The sequence below is a fragment of the Sus scrofa genome, chromosome 1 (genome assembly GCF_054392235.1).
Source record: "Sus scrofa isolate SSC_HxYL_T2T_F1_AM1 chromosome 1, Sscrofa_HxYL_maternal_Yorkshire_Landrace_v2.0, whole genome shotgun sequence".
NCBI lineage: Eukaryota > Metazoa > Chordata > Mammalia > Artiodactyla > Suidae > Sus > Sus scrofa.
This window is the reverse complement of record NC_139383.1, coordinates 164,848,904-164,863,466: the sequence shown is the minus strand read 5'-3', so window position 1 is coordinate 164,863,466 and position 14,563 is coordinate 164,848,904. Positions and strand designations below refer to the sequence as shown.

At 36.8% G+C, this 14,563-nt stretch overlaps 1 protein-coding gene across 4 annotated transcripts in view; it reads right to left on the bottom strand.

Annotated features, from left to right (window-relative positions):
- Positions 1–7,499: 7,499 nt before the first annotated feature.
- TMX3 (thioredoxin related transmembrane protein 3) overlaps positions 7,500–14,563 on the bottom strand; it is a 43,067-nt gene continuing 36,003 nt past the window's right edge. For all 4 annotated transcript variants that reach the window (XR_002345979.2, XM_005654478.4, XM_085018182.1 and 1 more), the window contains 3 exons: positions 13,927–14,056; positions 12,522–12,590; positions 7,500–10,970 (listed from right to left, as the gene is read on the bottom strand). Coding sequence is in view for 3 of the 4 variants with exons in the window: in XM_005654478.4 (XP_005654535.1) it covers positions 10,710–10,970; positions 12,522–12,590; positions 13,927–14,056 (460 nt within the window). In the remaining variant the exon portion in view is untranslated. The remainder of the gene's footprint in view (positions 10,971–12,521; positions 12,591–13,926; positions 14,057–14,563) is intronic.

The following is a 14,563-nucleotide window of genomic DNA, read 5'->3' as shown; positions in this document are numbered from 1 at the left end:
TGTATCTGGTATGTAGCTACAGATCTGGTGAATATTTTTTATCTTTCTACCAGGCAAGCTGTGGCATGCTGGCCAAATCCAGCCTATAGCTTGTTTTTGAGCCAAAATATATTTTTATGTTTTTTAAGAGTTTTAAAAAAGTATAGGAATATGTGACGGAGTCCAGATGTGGTCCTCAAAGCCTAAATAATTCATTACCTGATCCTTTACAGAAAAAAAGTTTGCTGACCCCTTGTGGGGCTCTAAAGAAAATATTTCTGTCTTTCTGCATTTTGAGGACTTTGAGAGCAAATTTTATGCAGACTTGGGGACTGAGCTGAAAGCAAGTGTTGGAAAGTAATTTATGAAAATTTGAAAAAAATCACTGGGTGTATCTCCAAGATTATCACCAGGAAACAAGAATGTACTATAATGCTTACTCTAATTTTTCCCTAATATTTATTTTGAAAAATTTTAAACCTACATAAAAGTTGCCAGAATAGTACAATTGGTTTTTCTAGGTGAAGAGTACATAATATACTCATATGTCCTTAGAATTGTCAAGGGTAAACATTGAGATGTTTATTTATTTTTCTCTCTAAATATATACAATTAGACATCTTTATAACCTATTTTAAAAAAAACCTAGAATACATAATACTGAGGAAAAAAAACAAAAAACAGGATGATTGGGACAAAACCGTGGTACAATTTCTTCTCTAACAGGCAACATTCCTTGGGTACTGGAAATTGTAGCTCCTCTTGTTTTCTTCTTATTATTCTACAGTCTGAAGTCAATCTGATTTCCTAGTGAAGAAACTGCTGTTGATCACAAAAGTCCCCTTATCTAGAAATGAACTACACTCTGGATGTTCCAGCAGAAAAGCCCTCCTGCAGAGCTATGTTTTGGCTATTTTTGGCTTTTGGTCTTAAATGGACATCTGGGCACACAGTTTATATTTGGGACCAGTTCCTGATCACATAACATTGTGTTTTACCTTACATAGTGTAGAAGAAAGAAGCAAAACTGTGAATATACTTTGGTATTTTAAATTTCATTTTCCACAGAAACAACTCATGAGGATGAAGCCAGAAAGTTGGAGACCCTGGTGGTCTATCCTCCTTGGAGCTCCTGTCTTGAACGTCCCCAACAGCAAAGACTGATCTCTGTCTGCTTAAGCCATTGCTTATCTCTAGAGAGAATGAGAGGCAAATCATCCCAGTTGAAAATAACCTACTTTACTTATTTATTTATTTATTTATTCATTCATTCATTCATTCATTCATTCATTCATTGTCTTTTTAGGGCCGCACCTACAGCATATGGAGGTTCCCAGGCTAGGGGTCTAATTGGAGCTACAGCTGTCAGCCTACACCACAGCCATAGCAATGCCGGATCTAAGCCATGTCTGCGACCTATACCACAGCTCACAGCAATGCCGGATCCTTAACCCACTGAGGGAGTTCAGGGATCAAACCCACAACCTCATAGTTTCTAGTTGGATTCGTTTCCACTGCACCACAACGGGAACTCCTGAAAGTAACCTACTTTATTGTGTACAAGAGCAATAACCATGTTCCTGAAGCTGCTATTGTTATGCCAGCAAGCTGACCCACTCTCCATGGAGGCCGAGGGTCATGGTGGACCATTGAAGCATGTCATATTCTTGCACCATCTTTGACTTCTGAACGCTCACATGGAAATCACAGAAAGTTCAACTTCTCTCAAAGGCACTGACATTTCACCCCTCCTACTAATCATTTAAGCCATTGGTTTACCATGTGGAGGACACACCAAAATAAACGAGAAAAGGTTTTTTCTCTTCGTTCTGGCTTCAAGTAGAAGTTCCTCTAAGGCCAGACAAAAAGATTTGCTAGGATTTATGTGTATTTCATCCGTGGCAATCGATGCTTTTGTAAGTCTGATAAATCCTGTTGGTTAAGAATCCCTGATAAGCCCTACTGGTTCAAGACTCCCTGACTTAAAATATAGTGATTATTACAAAGGCTAACAAGTTTAGGCTGACATTTGCAAAAGAGATTTTTAGTTATTTTTCCATAGTATTTGAGGGATGGAGAATATCTGATTACCTAAAATTTTCCATGATTCTTGACCTCTTAATCTATTCTTATTTTCAGTGACTGTATAGATTTTAAGATTTTAGATCCGAAGCTAAATCTTATAAAAAATCGTCCATATTAATACATATTTTACATGTTTTATAAATACAAAAATATTTCCCAAGCTTATGATTCCTTTATGTTAATTATTTTTATTGCTTAATTGTTAGGCATTTAGATACTTTTGGAACATGCATTTCAAGTCATCAACTAAAACGGTTTTTTCTTAATTTAATTTTATTATTATTTTTTGTCTTTTGTCTTTTCAGGGCCACACCCACGGCATATGGAGATTCCCAGGCTAGCAGTCTAATCGGAGCCACAGCTGCCAGCCTACACCAGAGCCACAGCAACGCCAGATCTGAGCTGTGTCTGCTACCTACACCACAGCTCATGGCAACACCAGATCTTTAACCCACTGAGCGAGGCCAGGGATCAAACCCGCAACCTCATGGTTCCTAGTCGGATTCATTTCTACTGCGCCACGACGGGAATTCTTGTTTATGATTTTCTAAAAATCAGAAACTTTCAACTTTAAAACACTAGTCATAAACACATCATTGTATAAATACACTATATTCAGTTATTCATTCATTCATTCTGCAAGTACTTAGTGAATGCGTACTTCATGACAAGCATGTTTCAGGAACTTGGAAAAAAAAAGTCTGACCATCCAGAGCTTACATTTATTGTGTATTTGAGGAGGGAAGCAGGCAACAAAACAATATATAGTATTATAAAGAAAAGTTTATATAAAATAAAGCTGCAGGATAAAGGGCTAGGGAGACTGTAGGGCCAGGAGTTATAATTTACAAAGAATGTTCATAAAGATGTTGAAGATTAGATGACCTAAAATAAGGAAGGAGTGAGCCATGAGGACATCCAAGAGAATGTTGTTCAGTCAAAGGGGACAGCAAGGACAAAGGGGCACACCTGGTGGGTTTTGGGAACAGCAAGGGGCAGAAGGTTGTAATGGAATGAGTGAGAACAGGTAAAAGGCAGGTAGAAGATAAAGTGTCATAAGTGGGGATTGTGAAAAAGCATTATAGGCACTGTCAGTTTGCTAGTGCTCAGAACAGAGTACCATGAACTGAGTGACTTAAGTAACAGTGTTTTATTGCCTCACAGTTCTGGAGGCCAGAATTGCAAGATCAAAGTGTCTTCAGGATGTGAGATTCTCTTCTCCATCTCTCCCAGCTTCTGCTGGTTTGTTGGCCATCTTTGGTGTCCCTTGGCTAGTAAAAGCATCACCCCAATCTCTCCCTCATCTTCGTAGGGCCTTCTCCCTGCATGTGTGTCTGTCTCCAAATTCCCCTTTTTATGAGGACACCGGTAATACTGAATTAGGACCCACTCTACTCCAGTATGACTTTATACTAACTGATTATGTCTGTAAAAACCTATTTCCAAATAAGGTCACATTCTGAGGTACTATGGGTTAGAACTTCGATGTACGAATTGGGGGGGGGGAGGCACATTTCAACCAATAACATGACTATTATGCTGAGTAGGATAAGCCACTGGAATGTTCTGAGGTACAAATTTGTGGGATGTCCATGTCTAGGCTTTTAAAATCAAGCAACTGAATTAGGGATGATGTTGTGCACCTGTTAATGGACTCACTGATCATCCAAGGTTCTCTTTTGAAAAGTTCCTATTCCCAGTGATTTGTGCATTGCCTATACTGGGTTGTCTTTTCCTTATGGATTTGCAAATATTCTTTATATATTGTCTACAAGTCCTTTGGAAGAAGTAAGTACTGTGAATCTCTTTCTCTTTTCCGTTTTTAATGGTGTCTTTTGATAAACAGATTTTTTTTTTTTTTTTTTTTTTTGTCTTTTTGCTATTTCTAGGGCTGCTCCCGCGGTATATGGAGGTTCCCAGGCTAGGGGTCGAATCAGAGTTGTAGCCACTGGCCTACACCAGAGCCATAACAACATGGGATCCAAGCTGTGTCTGCAACCTACACCACAGCTCACGGCAACGCCGGATCCTTAACCCACTGAGCAAGGCCAGGGATCGAACCCGCAACTTCATGGTTTCTAGTTGGACTCGCTAACCACTGAGCCATGACAGGAACTCCCTAAACAGAAATTCTTAATGCTAATGAAATTCAATTGATGCTTTTTTCATGGTTAGTCATCTTATTTCTGTCCTCTTTAAGCAATTGTTCTACACCACAGGTCACTAAGACTTTATCTAAGGATGTTTGTTTTTATTTCCATCTATGATCCATTTTGAGTTAATTTTTGTGTATGGTATTATGTGGGATCAACGTTCACTTCTTCCCCACAGGGATAGTCAATTGATTCAGCATCATTTATTGGAATCCTTTTCCTTAAAGAAACTTAGATAAGAAAACAAGATGCAGCACTTACTACTTCCTAGAAATATGTTTCATTACCAGATGTACAGCAAGATCATCATCACTTGGCAGTAGAGTGAGTTATGAGGTCAGGAGACTCACATTTCCCTAAGCCTACATATGAGTGATTCTTAGATTAATCCTGGGGAAAGGAATTTGGTTCATGCCAAGTAAAAGAGGAAAATGGTTACTCGGTCGTGAACTGTTGACTCCAGGTAGAAGGCTCTTAGCAGAGCTCTACGTTCGCTTCCTGTTTGCTCAGGTTGTCTCTTTCCTATAGGGACCTTTCCGAAGATCACAGGCAGTGGCCAATGCACCCTAACATCTTGAAATTTTTCTACCAACTCCCATAAAACTTCGGCTTTAAAATGCACATCATCAAGATTTTGACAGTTTAAGGTTCCCAACTTCACTGCAGAGAAGGGAGTGGAGGAAACATCACTGCCTCTCATCACAGAAATAATGAGCAAAGGAGGCTAAGTGACTTGTTCAGATTAAAACTACAGAGTGACTACTCAGACATCAACCATAGTTTATCTCCAAAGGCTCTTTTGAATTATACTTCATACTATAAATCAAAAAAAAAAAAAACAATATTCCTACATAATGTTTCTGAGGAATACCTAATAAACAACTGGATATTCTGGGGAAAAAACATTCCTGGTATATCTTCCTAGAGGTCCTTAGGCACCTGTGAAAATTACCATTAGGCTTCACACAGTAATATCAGATTGACTCTGTACTTGGCAGGACTCTAGAGAAAAATCTACTATTTTGAAGAGCAGTAATTCAGAATTTGAGATTATACAGTCAACAACTGAGAGAAATAGATTGTACTAAGTGTAGTAATTTGGATATGAGAGGTTTATACAGTATTGAAAACTACCTAGTTTTTATTAAAAATATGAATTAACGGGAGTTCCTGTTGTGGCACAGTGGAAACGAATCCGACTAGTATCCCATGAGGATGCAGGTTCTATCCCTGGCCTCACTCAGTGGGTCAGGGATCTGGCATTGCTGTGAGCTGTGGTATAGGTTGCAGACACAGCTCGAATCCCACATTGCTGTGGCTGTGGAGTAAGCTGGCAGCTGTGGCTCTAATTTGACCCCTAGTCTGGTAACTTCCATGTGCTGCAGAAGTGGCCCTAAAAAGTCCCCCTCCCCCAAAAAAGAAAAAAAAAAAATCAGAGTTAACACATATCCAAATAATATAAGGTGAATTTTGTGGATTCTTCTACTCCTTTTGAAATCACCCTTTGTAAAATAAGGAGTCAATTTTTACCTTATAAAAATCTTTAATATTAAATCATCCTCTCAGTTATTTGACTTAGAACAATAAAGTATTGTTTGGGGAAGTCATATGATCCTGAAATCTTAATAATGCCAGTCACAGTCTTATAAAGTTCTCTGAAGGTAGATTTATTAGTTACACAGATTATTTTTGAGCATACAACCCCAAAATATTAAATGTCATTGTACGAGTTAAAATCTGTTCATTTACATTATTTTTGACTGGGTTCTTATGGTTTGATAGAATTCTTACAGGATCAAACTTGTCTGGAAACAGCAGTATATCAACTTTGATGAAAAAGAATAAAACTATCGTTCCATAAATCCCTAAGTAACCTTAGTGATGCAAACACTTATATGACAACTTTGAAAAACTAAAAAATATCCTGTTTCTACTATATGCTCTTTTCACCTGACTGCTTCATCCACCCAACTTTTAATATATAAAAGCAGCATGATTTTGGGATTTTGTGTTGGAAAGAGAAGAAACTGTTGTAAACATGGGCACAGAGGGCAGCTTTTGTGCCTGTATTTGTGGCCTCACAGAATTTCTCAGAAGGAAATGTCCCCTTATGTTAAAGTATTTTCAGTGTGGGAATTCTGTCCCCCGGGAGGCTCTTCTGTCTGTGGATATTCCTTTTGCCAAGTGTCCCCTCACCTTGAACTGTAGTCCATTTCGCTATGATCCACCCATGGAACTATCACAGTTGCAGACAAGCTGAGTAAATCTGACTCCTTCACACTAATGTCACCTGTATTGTCCTGGTCCCTCTGAGGTCCAAAGATCTAATAGCAGTCATTACATGCTGAACAACAAATTATATGAAAAGGGAAACTAAGAAAAACAGCAAAGCAGAAGACTCACAATTGAGCATTTTAAGTAGTACCTGCATGCCATTTACTGCGGCCTAGACATTCCACGAGGACTGAGGTTATGAATGCCTTTTACTGCTGTACCCTCAGTAGTCCAGAGAAGACATTTAATAAACATTTGTTGAAAGAATAAATTGCAAGAAAAAAATTGCCACTTTTCCACTGGTTGAGGGCTCTTATTAGAAGAGGCCCATTCTAACAGCCAGTCTGACACACCAAATTGTTTGAGACCAATTTTGTGGCTGATATTCCTGTGCCAAGGTAATAATTCTCATAAAAAGATACGTTCATGGTATAAAATACGGAAAATTATCAAAAGTTAATTTTATATAGTTTTTTTTAGTACTATTTTGAAAAAAGACAAAAGGATTGAGGATTGAGTCCCATTTTATAGACAAAAGGATTGAGGATTGAGTCCCATTTTACAGACAGTGAAAACGAGGGGTGTTTGTGTTGTGTCCAAGATCACACTTTAGCAGTTGACCCAAGACTCACATCCAATTATCCTAACTTTAAACTTAAGATGACCAGGTTTTACAAATACAAAATATATCAAACCTATGAATCTCAGGTTCTTCATCTTAAAGAATTATAATCTGATCTCTCTCAAGTCTGTTTAAATTTTAAGACCATGTTTCTACAGTAACAAATAATTTAACAATTAACTGTAGCACAGCAGGTTAAGGATCCAGTGTTGTCACCGCAGCGGCTTAGGTCACCCATGGCCCAGGAATTTCCATGTCACAGGGGGGCCACTTTAAAAAATGAGGAAAAACATTTTGTGGAAGATCAGTCTTAGGTGTCCTCTCTGCTTGCACAGAGAAATATTTATGTCCCAGAAAACCAAAAGATAAACAGTAAAAATAAACAATTATGTTTTCAATTAATTTATTTTAGAAAAATGAAGGTTTACAACTGGTGCCTTAAGGCAGGTATCATGACATCAACAAGTTAGTAATACAGACTTTCAAAAACCTTTATAGATTAGTCCAAAGTAGAAAATATTTTTTGCCCACTCTTGGACTCAGACACATTCAGAAAAAATATATATTTATAAAAATAAAATGGTAAACCTAATTCCACCATTTAATTGATAGTCTAACATCCTATAGTCGTTTGTTTGAACAATTTCTGCATATTAAGAATAGCTGAGTAATTTTTCCCTGTCCTACCTCCATATTATATGAAGCAATGATGAAAATATTTAAATCACATCTTGAAAAATCAATCCCCAAAAAGTCCCTGAAACAAAAATACAAGAAACATCACAAGAACAGAAATCCGCTAAATAAAATCAATATAGTTAACTGTTTTGCTATTCATATAGACCCGTCCTTCAGCCTCTAGGTATTTGGCTCGTAATGTTATTTCTAATTCAGATACCAGGGAGCAGTATGTGTGAAGAATAAAATGAAAATGCCAGGTCTAATACACCTCAGATAAGTTTCAGATAGCAGTTTCAAATAGCTAGAGAAATATCAATGGATATGATGAAACAAAAAAGACCGCAAGCTGTAACAGGGTGCATAGCTCAATAAAAACATGTGCACTTTCTCTCTTTGAAATAGCTTTAAAAACTGTCTGAGCACCAGAGTCAGCAATAGTAAGCATCTAAAATTTTGAACTTCAGAAGTTAGAAGCAGAACTTTATTGCAACTGAAAGAGAAGGCAAAACTCCAATTTACTGAAGGACTGTCCACCTATGGACATGTAATCAAAGCAGGATGCACCACTCAACTGGGTTGTCTATGTTCTTCTAACAGACTCATGGAGAAACCTACCTTTATTTTGAAATAATTTTTCCTGAAATAAAAATAGCATTCCTAGTAAACTCTGATATCACATTGAGGAGAAAACCTCACTAGTGAGCAAACATTTTAAATCTCTTTTGTAAGGCTACTGAGACAGTATCCTAGAGACAAATAAAAGGCAAAATTTTAATACAAAATAATTATTCACTTATAAACCATTTACACATTTAAAACACAAACAGAATATGAGGCAACAGTATAGACTTGTGAAAAGATAACAGAAAACTAAGGCATTAATTTATAAACAAGAAAATCTCAGAATACAAAGATCACTGGATTTTGTTGATACATATTAAGCTTTGCTTTTTTTTTTTTCCTTTTCCCTGTTTTGCTTTTTAATTTATAGGTGTGCTTGACAAAAGACAAAACTGTGCAGATGACAGATATGACAGTGATAAGCATGAAGAAAAAAAGCAATGACATTTTTACAACACTTTCCCCTGTCAGTGGTGGTGGCTAAGCTTTTTACTTTCCTACTAGGCTGAGACTCAAATGAGGCACCTGTGCTTACCTGAGCTTCTCACTGCCGCAAACAAGCTTGGCCACTGCGGACATTAATACTTATCCTTCAAAAGAATCGCTATTACTCTTTAGACAGGAATGTCCTTGTTAAATTAACAGCATTTATCTCCAATTTCTACTTAAGAATAACGTTTCATTTCAGTATTTCCTGAAATTTCCTGTGACTGAGTATGTTCCTCATTTATAAAAACTGTAATAACGGGGTGCCAAAATCAAAGGGGTACTTAAGAATAAGTAATTATTATATACTAATAAGTGTAAGAAAGCAATTACTAGTCACTCCTTAACACTTAGGATAACGAGAGCTTCAGGTTAGTATTGATCAGCATGATATCAGAAACAACCACAGGCTGCCCTGGGGACCATAGCCCTAAACAGCTTCAGCATCATGACCATGAATTACATATTTTTAAAGTGATAACACATTTTTAAATGTTTACTAACTCAATGAATAATTACCCAATAGTCACCTACTAAAAATCCTAAACTTAGCTAAAATGAAAGCCTCAAAAATAAACTAATCTACAATGAACATTCCATACCATTATAAAAGAAAATATCAATTTTTGTACATTACTTGGTAGAGAATTCCTATGTTATCCCATTATGAAGAGATGAGAGGATAAACTGGATAACAGAACTGGGAGGATGGAGAAGGTAACTGGCAGATCTTTTTAATCTTGGACCTGAATTTTCTTAAAAGGCTGATTATGTCACTCATGACTCATTATGAACATAGACATGCCCATAATATTACATGTCAATAAATTTTACATGTGTATATGTATGTGTGATGTGTATACAAAAGATATATACACATCACATATACATTAGATCATAAGTTATCATTAACATCAACATAAAAATAGGATATATATTACTTTTTAAAAAGCAGCAGGAGCTTTTTATCAAAGAAATCTTTCAGAAGAACTCCCAAAATATAAACAAAAATAAAAGCAGGCTGTTCTGGCTAAACCAGCACAGCAGTAACAGAGACACACCCTGCCCCCTTCTTGTACCAAGACACCTTCTGAGTGTCCAGGGCATCATTTGAAATCACGGATCCAAGTAAATCCTGTTTATGCTGCAAAGATTAAACTGAAGTCTATTTTTTTTTCCCCACTATGTTGGCCCATATGAAAATTTTATAATGCAACTGAGTATAAAGATAAAAAGCAACACTTCCTCTCCTTTAAAAGTAATAACAAAATAAAATCACTATTCTATATAAAACCAAATTATTTTTCATCTCATAACCTTAATTTGATACTTGGAAAAAGTTACTAGTTTTCCTTAAAGTGTCTAAATTTTAAAGACTTAATTTTGTCCATAGAAATCTTTCCCAAAACATGAGGAGAATGGATGATAGGGGTGAAGGTTTTATTTCCCTATCACACGTGGATCTTCCACCTGACCAGCCAATTTAAATATTCTGCCCAAGAATATTAACTTTGTCACAGACTTTTCAGATAGAGAAACATGCGAATAGAACTGATCTGGTATAACAACATCTGTAAGGTAAACTTTGATGGAGTTTTGATTTTGTTTGTTTTAGACAAACATTTCATCTCTTCACTCCAAAGATCTCCCCATTTACGGAAGGACAGTTTTATAACCCATGCAGTTGATAATAGCAAAATACAAATGCCATGTTCTCTTCTTTAGAGGTCATGATTAAATGTCTAAATTCAATAAATAGACTCCTTAATAATTTGAAATCCTATCAAATATTTTATCCTAGTAAAGTCTCAATCTTTCTTCTTCTCTAATACATCTTTGGGTTCTTGCACCGCAGGCACCAGAGGGTCTCCGCTCCTGGGCTCCTGCTGTTCTTTGCTCTCTTCTACCGGTTCTGGGCTTTCTGTCTCACTTTTGGACACTTCATATCGTTCTTCTATGTAACCTCCATCTGTGTCGGCTGTGTAGATGCCGTAGCACATGATGCTGATGACACCCAGTGGCAGGCCAAAGAGAAAGCAGCCCATGAGTGGAGAGCTCTTGAATATAGACTGTGGAAAGAGAAGTGCAGCTCAATTCCCACAGATGGATCCCGACATAAAATGCACAAATGAACTTAAAACTCCACAAATTTCTTCCTCTTGCTGCCATCCAACCTGCTTTTACTTCCAATGAATCAATGTCAACATTTCTTTCTTTTTTTAATATAATGATTTTTATTTTTCATTATAGCTGCTTTACAGTGTTCTGTCAATTTTCTACTGTACAGCATGGTGACCCAGTTACACCTAAGTGTATAGATTCTTTTTTCTCCAATGTCATTTTTTCTGTAGTAACTACCATGTTAAAGACATTGTAAGAGATAGAAATTGTATACTTGTGTGTGTGTGTGTTTGTGTAACCAGCTACTGGCAGCAGAAAAAGGTACCAAATTCTCCATTACCTTTAGAGACATTTATTTTTCTTACATAAATCACAAAGGTCTCTTTGAGATGGCTTTATGTGCCCAACAGCTGAATCTTGGCTGCAGGAATCTATCTGCTACTGAGAAGGCTGGTTAAAGAAGGCAGTATCTCTTTACCCAACATTTTTAACATTTTTTACTTTTCTGGTTAGCACTAAAGCAGCAATAATTTCCCTCAGTCTATATACTGTCTCCTCAGCTCCCAGAAAAGTAAAAGCAATTTAACTGATCAGGGTTTTCAACCATAATATATTCTATGGGTTGTGACTCTTGAGAACTAAATAGGCAATTCAGAGGAGAGCAAGGTCACTTCGGCTTGAGATAATGTAATAAGGCTTCACATAATAAAGATGTGTTGAGGCAGAAATTTAAGTGTGAGTAAGAAAAATGCAGACCAAGGTACAGCATGAGCTCAAAGACTAAGGACAGGGAATTCTGATGTGCATCACTGGAGACGGGAAAGAAAGTGATCAAAACCAATTGCTTTGGTATTATTAATTATGTAGAGATGTACAGAATGGACTGGAGACAGGGCCTGGGGAAGTGAGGAAACCAAGTGGTGGCTGGAGCAGCAACCAGACATAATGTGGTATGAGCCCAATCCATGGAAAGAAGGTAACTGAGAAACCAAAGGATACATGGAGTAAGTAAGAGGTTATCAGAATTTACTTTTCACCAATAGAAGGAGATTATTAGCTCCACTTTGCTTTTGGCCATAGTGATTGAAAATTCCCTTGGAGTAGCTCAAGACAGCAACAACCAGACCTAAATTTAAGACTCCAACAAATTTAGGGTTGCCCTACACTAAGCTGCCTAAAAGTTGAGACTGGGATAGTAAGAGATCTCAGTAAGAAGGGTTCAGATCCAAGGGCTGAAAAGAGCAGGGAGAAGAATGAAACTCTCAAAGTTGTGCTATCAAGCTGAGTGATTCTGAATTCTAGTTAACTTATAATCAAACAGAAATGAATAACTGAAACTTAATTTCCACCTGATGAGTAACTTTTCTTAACATAAACATGGACTAGTTCTTAATGTGCAAGTTAAGAAGATACATTTTTACCAATTCCTTTGAAACTCCATATTTTACCTTAGATATAACCTAAGGTATTATCAGTGACACTGAACTGTCACAACTTACCACAATAGTAGATTTGGCATCAAATACTATTCTTTTCAATCTCTGGACAATGCTATCACCTCCTTGGGCCTTAAATTTAATTAGAAAAAAAAAATTGTTACTTAAATAGTATGACTTCATTTTTCTGAGCATTTTACAACTGCAGGTTAAGGGCTGACCACAAGATTACATAAAGCACCTGAAAGAGCCACGTAGGAAACATTTACTGGTTTTTCTGTCCTGCCTTCCTTCTGCTTTCCTGTGTGAACACAGTCTGATTCGCCTCTGAAAATGTACTCTCCCTGTTCACAATCCAAGCTGCTCAGCTGAGACTGACCCACCTGGAGTGAGGCCTGCCTATTCTGTGCGTGTGGCTGAGAGAGGGTTACGTTTATTTTTGCTATCTTCTAGGTAGAGTTTCCCTTAGTGTGGAAGCCAAAATGAAAAAAGTAATGCAAGGTAGAGGGAGAAAAATTCCTGATAAAAATCAATCAAATTCATGCACCAGCCATCTGTGAAGTCTGTCTGGCACATTCCTTGAATTTCACTTACTTACAAACAGAAGGGTTCTCACTTACACAGGGGAACTTCATTTCAGTAAGTGTTATCGTCACAAATATAACATTCCTACTATGTGATTAAGAGTGCTTTCAAAGAAATACTTGTTAATCTGTTAGCCAACTTTCAAGTATAGTTTGTAAAGCTGAAACAAGTCTCACGAAATAATAAAGTTCAGGAAAGCACTGATATCTCATGTTTGTTTGGTTTTTTTTTTCTGTTTTATTCTAATATACTGATTAAGATGCATTGTTGGTCACAGCCTGCTGAAGTGATTTCATAACCCTCTAATACAGGTTACGACCGAGTTTGAAAAATACTGCAGAATGCCTTCTGGAAAAAAAAAAGTTAAGATTATCTCTATTATTTCTAAGAAATATTTTACATGATTACATTTGGAACTGGGGCTGATTCTCAATACATTTCCCTATCTTTTAAGAAACAGGTATAATTCACATTTTTTTTTTTTAAAGAAAGCCAGTCTAAATAACTGAATCTAATTATACTCTTGAATCCAGAGATATAATGAGAGCCAGGAAAGTTCACTATCAGACAACTCTGTGCCCTGCAGCCCTCAGAGCATCCTCAGCCATCTGACTCTAAATGCCATCCTTGGGCATCTGATTCTAAAGGCCAACATGTCTCCCAATTACTATGACAACCTAAATTCCAAATAACCCTTAAAGGAACATCCCACCCACTAGCAGCCTCTGCCACTCAGGTCCTGGGAATATGACTCTACCTATAATGTGAGAGAAGCAAGGATGGAGGCTGGCCCCTCACCCCAGGTGATGGCTGACTCTTCCTTTCAGAATCAGAACTCTTTTCTCCTCCCATCACCCCTTTGAAATTAAAGTAAACAGCTTACATTTACTGTGCCATCCAAAATGTTATTAATGAACTGGACCATGTCTTCTGCATTCTTAATCTGCCTATCTAGTAAAAAGTATTGTTGGTTTGAAGTATTCAGTACGACCACAGTTGGGACTTTCAACTCACTAAAAATAGAAAAAGAAATCAAAGTAAACATTAAACACAGAGGCAACAAATATTCTGATATTTATTTGTATCATACCTAAATAAAGTATAAAAGGAGATATTGTGCATCAATTTAAAAAATAGCTAAGTAACATTTATGAAAAACATTCTAGCACACAAGAACAGAGAGCTGAGTATTCACAATTAAACCTAAGGATAAAAATGATGACATATGAAATATCAGTTTATGGGCAATATTATTCCTTGTGATAACTTTTATCTTAAATACCATCACTGTTAATCATAAAAAACCCAATTCAGTAAATGGTGTTCAGGCAACTAGAGTGAGAAGAGCTATTCTCCAGAGTCAATGCCTGTGTTCAAATCTAATGCTTTCCCATAACTTAGTTTAAGCCTGTTTTCCATTTATAAATATATAAAGGGGAGGGTACCTATCTTGTTATAGAAATTAAATGAGAAAATTCAAGCTGAATATCCAGCACATTCTTGTACATAATACAGGTTCA